General features: G+C 42.4%; 2 protein-coding genes across 2 annotated transcripts; both read right to left on the bottom strand.

The window, feature by feature from the left end:
- Positions 1-219: 219 nt before the first annotated feature.
- Positions 220-2,729, bottom strand: LOC131232871 (non-specific lipid transfer protein GPI-anchored 30-like). The gene is made up of 2 exons (XM_058229377.1): positions 1,664-2,729; positions 220-469 (listed from the first exon to the last, which is right to left on the bottom strand). The coding sequence occupies exons 1-2, from the start codon at positions 1,977-1,979 to the stop codon at positions 321-323; spliced, it is 465 nt and encodes a 154-aa protein (XP_058085360.1). The 5' UTR covers positions 1,980-2,729; the 3' UTR covers positions 220-320.
- An 8,923-nt stretch (positions 2,730-11,652) lies between these two features.
- On the bottom strand, positions 11,653-13,384 carry LOC131232319 (uncharacterized). Its single transcript, XM_058228555.1, has 5 exons — positions 13,169-13,384; positions 12,912-13,042; positions 12,745-12,795; positions 12,348-12,652; positions 11,653-11,686 (listed from the first exon to the last, which is right to left on the bottom strand). Exons 1-5 carry the CDS (start codon positions 13,320-13,322, stop codon positions 11,653-11,655), a joined length of 675 nt encoding a protein of 224 aa, XP_058084538.1. The 5' UTR covers positions 13,323-13,384.
- Between the last annotated feature and the right edge of the window lie 1,715 nt (positions 13,385-15,099).

The raw sequence follows: 15,099 nt of genomic DNA, 5'->3' as shown, positions 1-15,099 counted from the left end.
GATTCTTTTGACCCTCCGTGACATGGAACACACATGGACAGCTTGTGGCCTAGTGCCTGCATCATACTAGGCCATGACTTAGTTTACTCAATCAGATGAACAAATTCAGAACCTTCTCTTCTACCATGGCATTAAAAAAAAAAAAAAAACAACTAGCAAGTCTCTCTTAAGATTCAAACCTACGATCAACCTTTATTCAGTAATAGTAGAGCTCAAATCCAACAAAGAAAAGAAGAAACATTTAAAAATAATAATAAAATAAATCCAAGTCCCTAATAGGGATCACAAAACAATCAGGCAATTAACACAAGAAATGTGTTTCATGCCCATGTGATTTGTATGATCAATGGTAAGCCAGCAGCGAGCAGCATGTTCACAAACGAAAACCTGCTTGCGGAACTTGGCACAGCAGTCCTGGTAGTGGGAGAACCGTTAGTGGGAGATCCGGGAGAACCGGAAGTTGGAGAACCTGCAGGAGACATACACATCACATCATTTATTTATTTACCAATTTTGGAAAAGCTGTGCATTAGCCCCAATTTTCTGAGACAAGCTTGCCCCATTTGAGTTGAGTTGAGTTTTTCTGAGTTATCTAGGTTTTCTAATAGGGGTCGTTTGGCAACCTGGAATTTACAAGTTACTTAAGAATTTGCTTCCTGAAACAAATTCAACCAGAGTCATGTTTTGGTACTAGGAATGTAATTCTATGGAATTGAGAAACTGTGCGCAGGTCTATTTATTTGTAAAATAATAATAATAATAATAATAATAAACAAATAAATAAAACCATTGGGAGGAAATTCATTTCCTTCGACTTTGCAAGCCAGCCTCTGGCCAGGAATCCAAAAATAGGCTTTTAGCTAGAAGTGGATCCCAACTGGCATATGTTTCTTTATTCTCAGAGAAAAAATAAAAAATAAAAATACTAGCATATGTTTCTCCCCTTTTCCAGTCCCAAACATAGGAATTTCCCCCACTTAAGGGCCTGTTTGATTTGTAGTAATTACAAGGAATTTGGGGTAGATAAGTAATAATTATTACTTTGTTATTTTCCTATGATATGACGTCGACGGGGATGGTGGCGGGATGCCAGTACCATGTTTATGTGGCAAAAATGTGTGGGCTCCACCATGATCTGTGTTTATCCAGGCCATCCATTCAACTCGCCAGATCATTTTAGGCATGAGCCCAAAAATTAGGCAGATCCAGTGCTCAACTGGACCACACCATAGAAACGGTTTCTATGGTGTGGTCCAGTTGAGCTCTGGATCTGCCTAATTTTTGGGTTCATGCCGTAAAATGATTGGAAAAAAATGAATGGACAGTTTAGATATAACAAATATATAATGGAGGGGCCCACAGAGTTTTGGCTTAGAAATTGGTTTATGAATTTCACCTCTCATAATTATTGTGCTTTTACGATTGTTTACCCGCATGATGTGGTTGCCAAACTACACTTTTTAACATTTCCATCAGTGTAATTTTCCAGGCTGCCAAACTAGACTTTTTGTTCAGAAATATTAGCAATTATTGAGTATTTACTTTGGAATCAAGGTGAGTTCTCTTCAGCTCAACTCAACCAGATGGACTTTCTACTTGAGTTTCTGGGTTTTGAACCATGCTTAGGCAGCGACTAAGAAAATAGAAATCAAGATATGCTTACCTGTGTTACAAGACGCAGCATTTACATTCTCTCCGCACCGAGCTGGCAGGAGTAGAGCCTGGGTCATATTGATGGCACCGCCCTGCATGCCCCCCGCGTTGCTGGTAATCATGCTGCAAAGGCATTGTGGGTTGGATTTGATCACTGATTTCAGCGGGTCGCAACAGCTGCTCGATGGGGTGGTTGACGTTGAATTGAGATAGCCCAAGCAAGGAACAAGCTGTGTCAGGCAGGATGTGTCTTGAGCCTGAGACCCACAAACCATGATGACCATGGCTAACAATGAAAACCAGGCCCAGGCCTTGCCCATCTTCATTCCAGCAAATGAACTTTGGAAAGTATAGATTCAAATACAGCACTTGCTTCTATAGCTTGTGTTTGAGCTAGTGCTGTTTTTTCTTTTTCTTGTTTGGGGTGAATGCAAATTGTCAGTATTTATAGATTCCTTTTGAGAATGGGATTGCTTGTTTATTTGATGTTTGTGTGTTTTTCCATGTTATTGTTGAGATTGGGAAGCTATGGTTGGTGATCTAACTGGTGTGTTATTGACTTGACTTTGGCTCTCACCTTCTTTTATGGGTTTTGTACAAGAGCTGTCTTGTAGTCTCATGGTCGGCTAGATGGGCCACGTAGTTGGAGCCATTCAAAAGTAGTTCAATGAACAACGGGCCCACTGGTACGAAATGAATACCTTGAGTTTAAAAACTCTTCCACTACCTCTTTTCTTCTATTCTGCATGCGTTGGATGGGGCATTGTTTGTGGTTTGATTAATTTATGTGATTGTTTAGGTCGAATCGGGTACCATGAGTTGGGAACTGAGATGGGTCCCATACTGATCCTTGTTGCCACTATACATTTTGCAACGTGGTGTCAGATGATATGATTCGTCCATCTATTAGGGCTTAGCGAGGATGGATAAATGGTTCAAAACGCATCCTGATTGGATTATTCTAACCATCCAAAGGGAGAGCTGTGAACCAACAGTTAAAAAGGGAAAATGGTATACATTTACACAAGTCCATCAATATCTAGGATTATCCAACGGTTGTGTATTTGGACTGTCATCCATCCAAATGGGTCCACTGGATGGGGGATGTTGATTGCTGACATGTGTATGAAAGTAATGCATCCTGTTGGGGGAAAAATATGACAAATCCGGAGACTCGGTTATGGAATGGACCAACTCTACTGACACCGCCCGGGAATCCGAGGTAATAAGCCTGACTGAGGCGGAGAAGCAAAAGGCTTGAAGGAGAGACTTAACTCGGATTACGAGGAATAAATCCCGACCGAGACTAATAAAGTGTCAGATCCGTATCCTAGTCTGTACCGTTCCGTAGGTTTCCGTGGTCCTTCCGGTTGAATTCCGGCAATCCTCGACCCGTATCCGACGTTTGCGCGCGATCTTAAGCCGAGTCCTGCATACTAAAGTCGGCTCAACCCGAAACTTGTACCCTAGCGACCACGCCGTCACCGTGATTGTAATACCGTGATTCACGCACCGATCCAATACTTGTGCTAGAAGATGTGGGCCCGCGTTCATTTCGAGAAAAACGCCGTACGTTGCGAATTTCGAGGGAATCTCTACAACATGTCTCATCAATCAATCAATCAAGTACACTCATTACTTTAAGTACCAACACACATCCCTCCTTTTTTCACAAGTCAACTCTCTCTCCCTCCTACCCATCCCTCTTTTACAAATTTCAAACAAAAACCTTACTTCTCCATCTCCTTTCCTTAGAACCACCACTCCATCCATCCCTTCATCCATTATTTCTATATCTCTCTCTCTCTCTCTCTCTCTCTCTCTCTCTCTCTCTCATTCTCTAGCAACTTTCTAAATCCCATGAGAAATATCCAACAACCAAGCTCTCTCCCAAAAACTAAGTGTGGCCCACCCTCTCATCTCACATCTCAACCATTTATTCATCATCTACCTCCATCAACATTGAAGGCAAGGAGCTAAGGAGGCTAAGGGATTAAGGAGGAGTGTAATAGGTGGGTGATCCACCGTTGATTCTTATTTTAGGGCTCACTTGTTAGTTGGACCCATTTTGATGTATGTGATGTAACCATGAGGGGCCCATAGTGGCAGGGTCCCTCTATCACCGTCTCTCTCTCTTTCTCTCTCTCTCCCTCTCTCTTTTCCTTGGTGTGATGATGATGAGGAAGGGGTGTGTGGCCCATCTAGTGTGTGTGTGTCCCACCATGAAGTATAAGCTATATCCATGCCATCCTTATGACGGGCCCACTTGACTGGACCGTCCAGTGACAAGTCCGCTAGCCTACCCGTCTGGACAGTGCCAGTTGAAGGGAAAATACAAATATCAGCCGGACCTAAACTCTAGGTGGGCCACATCAGCAGGGGACCCACCAAATGTTGGTGTTTCATCAGCCGTCCGTCTAGACAGCTGATTGAACGATTGTGTGTGTGTGTGTATATATATATATATATAATATTATATTATATACCATATATTATATATAATATTTAGATAATATACTATAATATAAATATAATATAATATATAGTATATATTATGTATGTGGGCCCCACGTGGGACCCACGCCTGACGCTGGAGTCCTGTGTCCAGCCGTCCGTCCAGGTTTAGACGCTGGATGTTGGACCATCCAATATATATATAATATTAAGGTTTGGGTGAGCCGCTCATGCAGGCCCCACCTTGACATATGAGTCTGATCCACGCCATCCATCTCGTTCCCTAGATTAGTTTAGGCGTTCAGCTGAAAATGAAGCCAATACGACTATCTGGTGGGCCATAGCACAAAAAACAGTGTTTTTACCTTTGAAATTCACCCTAATGTTTCTGTATACCAAAACATATTGAATATTGGGCTTGATGGGTCTGTCTTGGGCCATAGAAACCAATGGTTGGGTTGGATTTTATTAATGCAGACCCCACCTAAGGAAAACCACAGAAAAACATGAATTTTAATACACACACACACCAAGCAGCAGACGCTGCTGTTGCCATCCAGAGGATGGCGCAGCAGCGTCCTCTGCGCTGTGGATGGTGGCCAGGGACTGTGGGTCCCAACTGTGGGCCCCACTATGATGTGTTTTGAACATCAACACCTTGCATTGATGGGCCCCCTTCTAGTTGTGGACTGCCCCAAACATTAGTTATAAGACCTGTATCCTAGTTCGTACCGTTCCATGGGCTTTTGCAGTCCTTCCGGTCGAATTTCGGCAATTCTCGACCCGTATCCGACGTTTGCGCACGATCCTAAGCCGGGTCCTGCATACCGAAGTCGGCTCGAACCAGAACTAGTATCATAGCGACCGTGCCGTCGCCGCAGTTCCAACGCCGTGACTCGCGCACCGAACCAATGCCCAGGCCAGGAGATATGGGTCAACGTTCGTTCCAGAGAAACGCCGCGTGTTGCGAATTTCGAGGGAATCTCTATGTCATGTCCCATCAATCAATTAATCAATCAATGTCAAGTACAACCATACCTCAAGTACAACAACCCATCCCTCTTTTTCCACAAGTTAACCCTCTCTCTCCCCACCCATTTATCTTTTTCCAAAATTCAAACACAACCATACCTCTTTTACAAAATTTTTAAACAAACCCATCACTCCATCACCTCTTATCATTCCCATCACCTCACTCTCTCTCTCTCTCATTTCTCAAATCTCCCAAGCAACCCAAACTCCATACGTCCAAGCTCCTCACTCCCAACTCCAAGTGTGGCCCACTCTTCCCACCTTCTCATCTTCCATCTCAACCTTCCAATTATCATCTACCACCATCAAAACCCCATCAACCTCCATCAAAAGGTAAGCTAAGGAGTATTGGAGCCTAAGGGAGCAAGGAGGAGGCCTAGAGGTGGGTGATCCATCGTTAAATTATTTTTTTTTAGGGACCACTTGTTGGTGGGACCCATTTTTGATATATGAGTTGTATCATGTGGGGCCCATAGTGGCGGGGTCCCACCATCACCGTCTCTCTCTCTCTTTCTCCTTTGCTATGGGTGTGGTCCACTAGATCCACACCGATCGTGGGCCCACCATGATGGATGTATTTTATCGACGCCGTCCATCTGCCTTATCCATGCCATCCAGTGGGCCTGGATGATGAGAAATTACAAATATCATGTAGATCCAATAGGTGGGCCACGTCCATGTGGGACCCACCATGATGTCTGTGACTACCCACGTCGTCCAGCGTCCCTGGACGCTGGACGTAGGTAGTGGCAAGCATGGAGTGCGTGACTGACATGAGTGTGTACTAACGGCTAACAAATATACATATATAGTTTTTTTTTTTAGTGGGCCACTCCTACAAGCCCCACCTTGATGTATGTACTTAATCCAAGCCATCCATTCTTCTCCTCAGATCATTTTAGGCGTTGAGCCGAAAAATGAACTCAATCCGAGTTTCTGGTGGGCCATAGCATAGCAAACAAAGTTTTCTACCGTTGAAATACACTCTGATGTTACTGTACATCAAAACCCATCCAATATTGGACTTGACGGGTTTGTAATGAGCCCAAAAAGACCAATGGGCAGGGCGGATTTCCCTGATGTGGGCCCCAACTAGGAAAAACCCCAAAAATATGTTAAAACAAAAAAAAGCAGCTGACGCTGCTGCTACTACTGTTGCAGCAGCAGACGCTGCGTATGACGGTGGAGGCAGGGACCCACAGCCCCAGCCATAGGCCCCACCCTGATGTGTGTTGATGATCAACACCGTACATTTGTTGGGTCCCTTCTAACAGTGGCCCCCTCCCAAAAATCAGCCACATGTGATGCTTAGGTGGCCCACATCACAGAGAACAGTGAAGATTGAACGTCTGCCATTGAAACCCTTTTTGGGGCCAGGATTTTTGGATCAATATGAAATTTGTTTTTCCTCCTCAACCCAGGTCTCATGACCTCATCAACCGGTTGGGTGGAAAATAAACATTACTGTGGGCCCCAGGTCCTCGTGACCTTATGAACAGTTTGGATGTCATATAAACAGCACGGTGGGCCCCAGGTCTGACTGACCTTATCAATAGTTTGGATGTCATATAAACAATACGGTGGGCCCCAGGTCTGAGTGACCTTATCCATGGGTCAGATGGAAAGTAAACATTATGGTGGGCCCCACACGGGACCCACTAATGTATGTATTGTGATCCACACCTTCCATTAGTGTGGGCCCCACCATGAGGTATGTACCTCATCTATGCCATCCATCCTTTCCATCCCTATGGGATCCACCATGATGCATGTGTTTCATCCAAACCGTCCAATCATTTTGGAGATTATTTTAAGGCCTATGATGGAATAAAATTTTATATATATATATATATATATATATATATATATATATATATATATATATATATATATATATATATATATATAAATTATATATATATATATATAAAAGACAGATTTAAGATCAGGTGGACCACATTATAAAAAACAGTGGGTTTGAACGTCCACCATTAAACCCTTGGGAATTTTAATGGTGGAAATCCTTATCACCACTTATATTTGAGTGTGGCCCATTTGATATACATGTGGCCCATGTAGTGTGGCCCACTTACCATATTTATGGCCCATTGTTGAGGCCCACCTTGATTTGTATGAGGCCCGTTGTTAAGGCCACCTTAATAAATATGAGGCCCATGTTATAAGGCCCATTGTGGCGTATGCAAGGCCCATGTGATTAGGCCTGACTTGATGTATTTGTGGCCTACCCACTGAGGCCCACTTTGATATATATGAGACCCATGGTATGAGGCCCATTTGATGTATTGGAGGCCCATGGGTCGAGGCCCAATAGGATGAACATAAGGCCCATTGTAGTGTGATTCCACCATGGTATATGTGTTGACATTTATAGCGGGCTATGCCTTGGGAACATTGATGGTTTGACGTCCACATTGTATAGATAATGTTAGTTAAATGTCCACATTATCACTCTCCCTAGAGCCCATTGATAAGCCTATACTTGTAATGTGTAGGCCGTCTAGGCTCATCTCCGTTATAAACAGAGCCCATCACCACATAACTTGTTTAGTATAGATCCATGATTCATGATCATACGTATCATATGTATGCCTGATATGAGGAGTGATTGATTATAGCATATGCCTCCGGGCAGATTATTTATGAGCTCCCTGATAGGTGGAGTTGCCCTACATGAGCGCTCGGTACATGCAGGATTGTTGCATGTCTGATAGTATGATTCATGCACTTGCATTTGTGTGATTGTGATTATTGTATGCCCTAGTGACATTAGGGTTATAACCTCCACAGACACATCGTGAGTGGCTGGATTGGATATTGAAAATATTGTTACTAAGCATCGGGACGCCATAGATGTCCCTGGGTGAAAATTTCTAAACCCGATGGTACCAGAGGATGACTTCAACGTCGAGACCGAGTGGATATATGAGCTCACGAGGGTCGAATACCAGGAGGCCGCGTCTCCCACTGTGTCGTGGTCGGTTGGAAAGGGGTGTGGCCTTACTCGCTCGGGAGTAAGGGACAATACTAGGCTGAGTTTAACCAGCTCATGAATGAGTCCACTATCGACGTGCCGGATAGGTATTGGCAGACTATTGGCCAGGCGGATAGTGAGGTTTCTTACGCTCACTTGGACTGTGCGGCTAAGAGAGTGGCAGTGCCATTTGGAGTGTACTAAACCCTAATGATTATCCAGAATGAGAATTGTACTAATATATGATGAGGATTGGCATGCTTGAGTTGTATCTCGCATCGCATGGTCGTAGTATGTCCAATAGCATTCATATCTTGCACCGCATAGCCTTGGTACGGTTGATTGCATTCATGTACTCATCACCATGATTCTGCATTACTCTGACCTTGCATTCTGAGCACGCTTATATTGAGCACACACTTATACCACCCTCTAAGCTTTCTATAAGCTTATGCACGATCGATGCGTGCAGGTGACGGTAAGATGCAGCCGTAGCCTCGTCAGAGTTGGAGCGTGCAGTCGAGCTTTTAGAGTTTCTGTTATTATCATCATCTTGTATTTCCTTTTCATACACATTATACTCAAAAGTATTTTATCATAATAGATTTTATGATGGTGTTCTTGTAGTTATTGTTCATGGGTTATGCTTTTGGTTATGCTCATTACAAATCAAATTGATGATTAGAAACCCTCCTTGTAGCATCCCAAGATCGGAACCTGGCGTATGAGTGCCGGGAGCCGAGAATGGGGTACTACGGAGGTTGTCGGTGCCGGATTTGGTGATCGGGATTTTCATGAGCCCGGTTTCCTAGTTCGAGGCATGACATCAGCCGCATGTGGAACTCAGGTGGCTCACACGGTAGGAAACAGTGGGATTGAACGTCTGCCATTGAAATCCATTTGGATTTCACATCATTATGAAATTTGTTTTTCCTCTTCATCAGGGTCTGTGTGACCTTATCAACAGACTGGGTGAAAAATAAACCTTATGGTGGGCCCCACGTGGGAACCCTCTGATGTATATATACCACACATGCCATCAGTGTGGCCATCACCTTGAGGTACGCGCTTTATCTATGTTGTCCATCTATATGGGGCTGCTGATGTATGCGTTGCATCCAAACCGTCCAACCATTTTGTAGGATAATTTTAAGGCTTGAGACTAAAAATAAGATAGATCTAGGATCAGGTAGACCACATTTCAGAAAACAATGGGTTTGAATGTCCACCATCAAAGCCCTTGGGCTTCAACGTTTGGACCTATATGATATTTGTTTTCCCTCTAAATCCAGGTCTTTTGTGACCTTATGAATAGGTTGGATGGGGAAAATAAACCCTATGATGGAGCCCACTGGAATTTAACCGTGGAAAATCATTATATCCACTGCTAGTTATTATATGATCCAGTTGATTTTTTGATATGATTCATTTTATATATATTGATTTTTAAGAATAAATGAGTTGGGTTTGGCCTACTTCAACTTGGCCCATTCAACTTAGCCCATTCGACTTGGCTCAGTTGATTCGGCCCACTGTTTCGGCCCATTTGACTAGGCCTGATGTGATATATGAGGCCCGATGTTGAGGCCCACATGGATATATATGAGGCCCATGTGACGCGGCCCATTTGATGTATTTGGAGCCCTTGGGTTGAGGCCCAACGTGATGTATATAAGGCCCATTGCAATGTGTGATTCCACCATGGTTTATGTAATGATGTTCATGGCAGGCGGTGCCTTGGGAGCAATGATGGTTTGATGTCCACATTATAAGGATGATGTTGGTTAAATGTCTGCATTATCACTTTCCCTAGGGCCCATTGATAGGCCTATACTTGTAGTGTGTAGGTCGTCTAGGCCCATCTTCATTATGAACAGAGTCCATCACCATATAACATGTTTAGTATAGCTCCATGATTCATACTCATGCACAACATATGTATGCTTGATATAAGGAGTGACTGATCATAGCATATGCCCTCGGTCAGATTGTTTATAGGCTCCCTGATAGGCGGAGTTGCCCTACATGAGCGTGTGGTACGTGCAGAATTGTTACATGACTGGTGGTGTGATTTATGCACTTGCATTTGTGTGTGATTGTAATTATTGTATGCCCTAGCGACATCAGGGCCATAGCCTCCACAGACACATCGTGGGTGTCTGGATTGGATACCGAAAATACTGTTACTAGCATCGGGGCGCTATAGATGTCCCTGGGTGATAATCCCTAAACCTGATGGTACTAGAGGATGACTCCAATATTGAGACTAAGTGGATACATGAGCGCGCGAGGGCTGAATACCAGTAAGCCGCATCTCCCACTGTGTCGTGGTCGGTTGGAAAAGGGTGTGACCTTACTCACCCGAGTGAGGGGGCAATTTCTAAGTTAAGTTTGACTAGCTTGAGGAATAGTCCGCTATCGACGAGCTGGGCCTAATATTGGCAGGCGGATAGTGAGGTCTCTTCCACTCTCCCAGTTGTGTATTCGAATAGGGGTGGCAAGCTGGCGTAGAGTGTATTAGACTCCGGTGATTATCCAGAATGAGAACTGTAGCTATGTTGATATGTGAATTTGGATAAGGATTGACATGCTTGAGTTATATCTCGCATCGCATGGTCTCGATATGGCCAATAACATTCATATCTTGCACTGCATAGCCTTGGTACGGCTGATTGCATTCATGTACCTATCAGCATAATTCCGCATTACTCTGGCATTGTATTCTGAGCACGCTCATATTATGCACACACTTACACCACCCTCTAAGCTTTCTATAAGCTTATGTACGATTGATGTGTGCAGGTAACGCCAAGACGCAACCATAGCCTTGCCACAGTTGGAGTGTGCCACTCGACCGACTATAAAACCAACTCAAATTAGGTCAGTTACATAGTCGGCTACCGGATTAAGAAAGGATATCGATTGCGGATCAATTCCACCTTATCCGACAGATGGCAAGCAACTTTATCCTTAGAGCTGGCCGAGACTAACTCTTCATCAAATTGCAAGTGGTGGGACAGCAGAGGGTGAACCCATTTTTCGCATCAATAGATTGGCACCGTTAATGGGAAACAATACGAAAAGTCATTTTTCAAGCTCTATCAGTAGCTTCAAGCAAGTTCCAATGGCGAGAACTAGAAGAGCTGTTCAAAACGAGCCCGCTAAGGTCGTTACTGGACCACCGGCACTTAAAGGACCGTCGGGTACGAACTAGGCCCAAGGGGCTCAGAACTAACCCGACAACCGACAAGGCCCTGCCCCCATCCAACATCCTCTGTTTCGACCAGACAAAACCAACGGAACCGAGGAAATGGTCGGTTAGATAAGGAAGTCCAAGAGCTCAGGATCGATTTGAACTATATGAAGCAGATGCTGAAGCAAATGCATTGCCAGCAAGTTCCGCCCCAATATGATGGTGATCGGGCGAATGCTCCGCAACAATTCGCCGACCCTCAGCGTACCGCTCCTCGATCTGTCCCTTAGCCGAGTCAGCACTAGGGTCCGGCCGAGCCTACGCCCGCTCATTCTGTGACCGCCCCACTGCCAGCTTCCGATCTATGACGCAAAATAGATCGAAGAACAATGTTGTCAAATAGCATATGCGATCCTATGCGATTTCATATGCGTGTGCGCATATGCAATCGCATAATCGCATATGCGGTCGCATTTATTTTTTTTTCATTTTTTTCAAAAAATAAAAAAAAATCAGAAAAAATTTAAAAAAAATATAAAAATCAAAATAAATTATTATATGTCATTGGGACATGAAATACATTTAATTTAAGTAAAAAAATAAAACCAACCAATTACATACATATGATAATGATACATTTACAAATTACAATATAGTTAACTTCTTAAATCTTAACAATTAACATTTTACATTTAACAATAAAAAAATATCAAATATCAAATATCAAATATCCATATTCAGCATTCAACACTACATGTATATGATACAATACATAATATATCAAGTTATCAATATCAAGTTATTAAGTATCAACAATCAACAACATCAACATCAACACACTTAGACTTATGAGACAAGCATTAAATAAAATTAAGAAGTTACGTATTTATTATTTTATTTATCTAATCATTAATCATTAATCATATACATTGATCTAACATCCATTGTGGCACATCACCACCAGGTCCACCACCACCACCACCACCATCATCATCATTTAAGTCATCTCCTTCTTCCACATACACTTCTTCTTCTTCCATTTCTTCATCATCTGAATGTACTAATGCTTCATTAACATCCAATAGTGGATGATTTTCAGCTTGATCATCATTATCACATTCTCCTTCTTCAATCTCCTCAATTTCATCAACGGGTTGACGGTTACTACTCGCCCCTCGGCTCCCTCCCGTCCTTCGCTTTCGAGTGATACTTCTACCTTCACCAGGTGTCGATCCATATGCGGTATCTTCAACTTGTGCCCATGTCAGCTCCTCCCTAGCAAATACCAGGTCCTCCGTCTCTACGAGCCACTCGTTATCTGCATCCAACTCATTTAAGCAAATAGGGTTAAAGAAACCGGGCTTTTTTTTTTCTTACTTTGGAATCGTTCTCGCAATTTTTAATTGTATTGAATAAAAACTAAGTTGTTGTGCTTTTTTGGCTCAAGGCGATTCTTTTTCTTGGTATGAATCTGTAAGAAAGAAAGCGTATTTGACATTAACTATTTGGGTAATTAATTTAGCTTAGGCTACTAAAAAATTGAAGTTTACAAAAAAATAAAATAATTACTAAATAGTCTAAACTTACCGCCTCGAACGTGCTCCAATTGCACTCGCAACCACTAGCAAAACACGTGAGTCCAAGAATCTTCATAGCCAGCTTCTTTAGAGCTGGATCTTTCCTGTTTGGGTCCACTCCATAGGCAGCCCACCAGTCAGCTGAGAAAAATAGTTTAAGTATATGTTATAGTCTTAGTTTCTTAGAGACACTTTGTACAAAAACTTTTTATAAGATTTTAGTACACAGTTGACAGTACACTAACATTCATTCTTAGAAGTACTTACTGGGTAATTTCATTGTTCGATGTTTTATTACGATATCCCTTGAGAATATCCCTTCACTTTTTATGTAGAAGTCCATCAAAGTTGAGATCTTGTCCTGTTCTCTTCTATCTGGAATCATTATTTCCAAGACATCAATAAATCCAACCATATGCATAGTTAGTGCTTCTGTTGGATCAGCAGAAGTGAATAAACAGGCTAGGTTAAGGATGTAAGCAGCCGAATATAATGGGGATGACATTTGGCTACCCTATCTTCTATCTATAATATCTAAAATTACCCTGTAATCACGGTCTTTATAATTAAAATGGTCCATGATATTATTTTTCGCCCTCTTCATTGCATCATATATGTAGTCCATTGAGGGCTTCTCATCCCCATCCACCAATCGCAACATAGTGACTAAGGGCTCCAATGATTTTAGCACCTTTACTACTTGAGTCCAAAAACTTTGAGAAAGAATTATTTATTGAACCCGTTTCCCTTCAGCCTTCTTTGACCAAGGCCCACTTGTAAAATCAGCCAACACTACAAAGCTTTTAAGTTCCGATTTCTTTGCATGTAGCCTTTGTAGTGTTAAAAAAGCTATAGCGAAACGGGTGACTGTTGGATGTAACAAGTTATCCCCAATGTATTTTCTCATTCGACTGAGAAGAAGGGCGTGTTTGTACATAAAGACCATGATTCTTCTAGCACTTGCAATCACATTTATAAATAATTTACCTATATATTTTAATATAAGATCAATATAATGGGCCGCACAAGGGGTCTAAAATAAATGTCGTCTCTTCTCCATAAGAAGATGACCGGCCATTACATACGAGGCTGCGTTATCTGTAATTACTTGTACAACGTAGTCCTCACCTATTTCTTCAACTACACTATCTAGTAAGTTAAACAAATATTCTCCTGTGTGTGAATGGCCTGACGCATCCCCTGACTTCAAGAATATTGTCTTAGCTGGACAATTTACAAAAAAGTTAATGAGAGACCGATCGGATCTACCGGTCCATCCATTGGCCATTAGTGAACAACCATATATTTTTCATGATTCCTTATATTCAGCTATGAAGGATTGTGTATATTCAACTTTAGTTTTTAAGCATGTATCCCTCATTTCATAATATGAAGAAGGTTTAAGCACAGGTCAAAATTGACCTATAGTCAAAATCATTACTTTGAAGCTTTTCGATTTAACGACGTTAAAAGCAACACTGGTTTGGTAAAACCACTTAGCAATATATTAAATTGTGATTTTTCTATCTTTTTATTTATATCGGTTCTCTAAAGTTGTTTGAGCCTGCCCTTTCCCTCTACCCCTTTAGTCGACCACATCCTCGGGGTGTAGTCTACACCATCTATCTATGGGCCCATGCCCTCGGGCTCTTTTCGATGGTTGTACTTGTGGTCTAGACCAACATGTCTAAGTAGGGGGAGTGGGACTAACTTCATCTACATTAACTACATTTATATCTTCATATGCATCTTGTTCCATATATTCCTCCCAGTTGTTGGCGAAAAATCGGCGATTTTTTTTTAGATGGGCGATATTATCGGCGAAAGCCATTTCATACTTCATTATCGACGAAATATCGGAAGATATTATCGGCGTCCGTCCGATATTTTCGAAATCTCGACTGTAGCCACCAACCCCACGAGAAAACTGTAGCTACCTACCCCTCTTTTCTCTGATAAATATCGGGAATATCGGGGAAAATAAATTTCAGAGTACCTGGTTAATCGGAAGTCGGAACCGGAGCTAGAACAGGAGCTTCTCGATCGACAAAGCCAGTAACTCACCATCTCCCCTCTTTAGGGTTTTTTTAATTTCTTCCTTCGAGTGAAAATCCTTCTCACGCCAGGAAATCGGATTTCGTACCGAACGAAAATTGCTCTCGGGAAATCGGATTTCGCCGCATGAAAATCCCTCTCGC

Source organism: Magnolia sinica, chromosome 18 (genome assembly GCF_029962835.1).
Source record: "Magnolia sinica isolate HGM2019 chromosome 18, MsV1, whole genome shotgun sequence".
Taxonomy (NCBI): Eukaryota; Viridiplantae; Streptophyta; class Magnoliopsida; order Magnoliales; family Magnoliaceae; genus Magnolia; species Magnolia sinica.
This window is presented reverse-complemented; position numbering and strand designations above follow the sequence as displayed.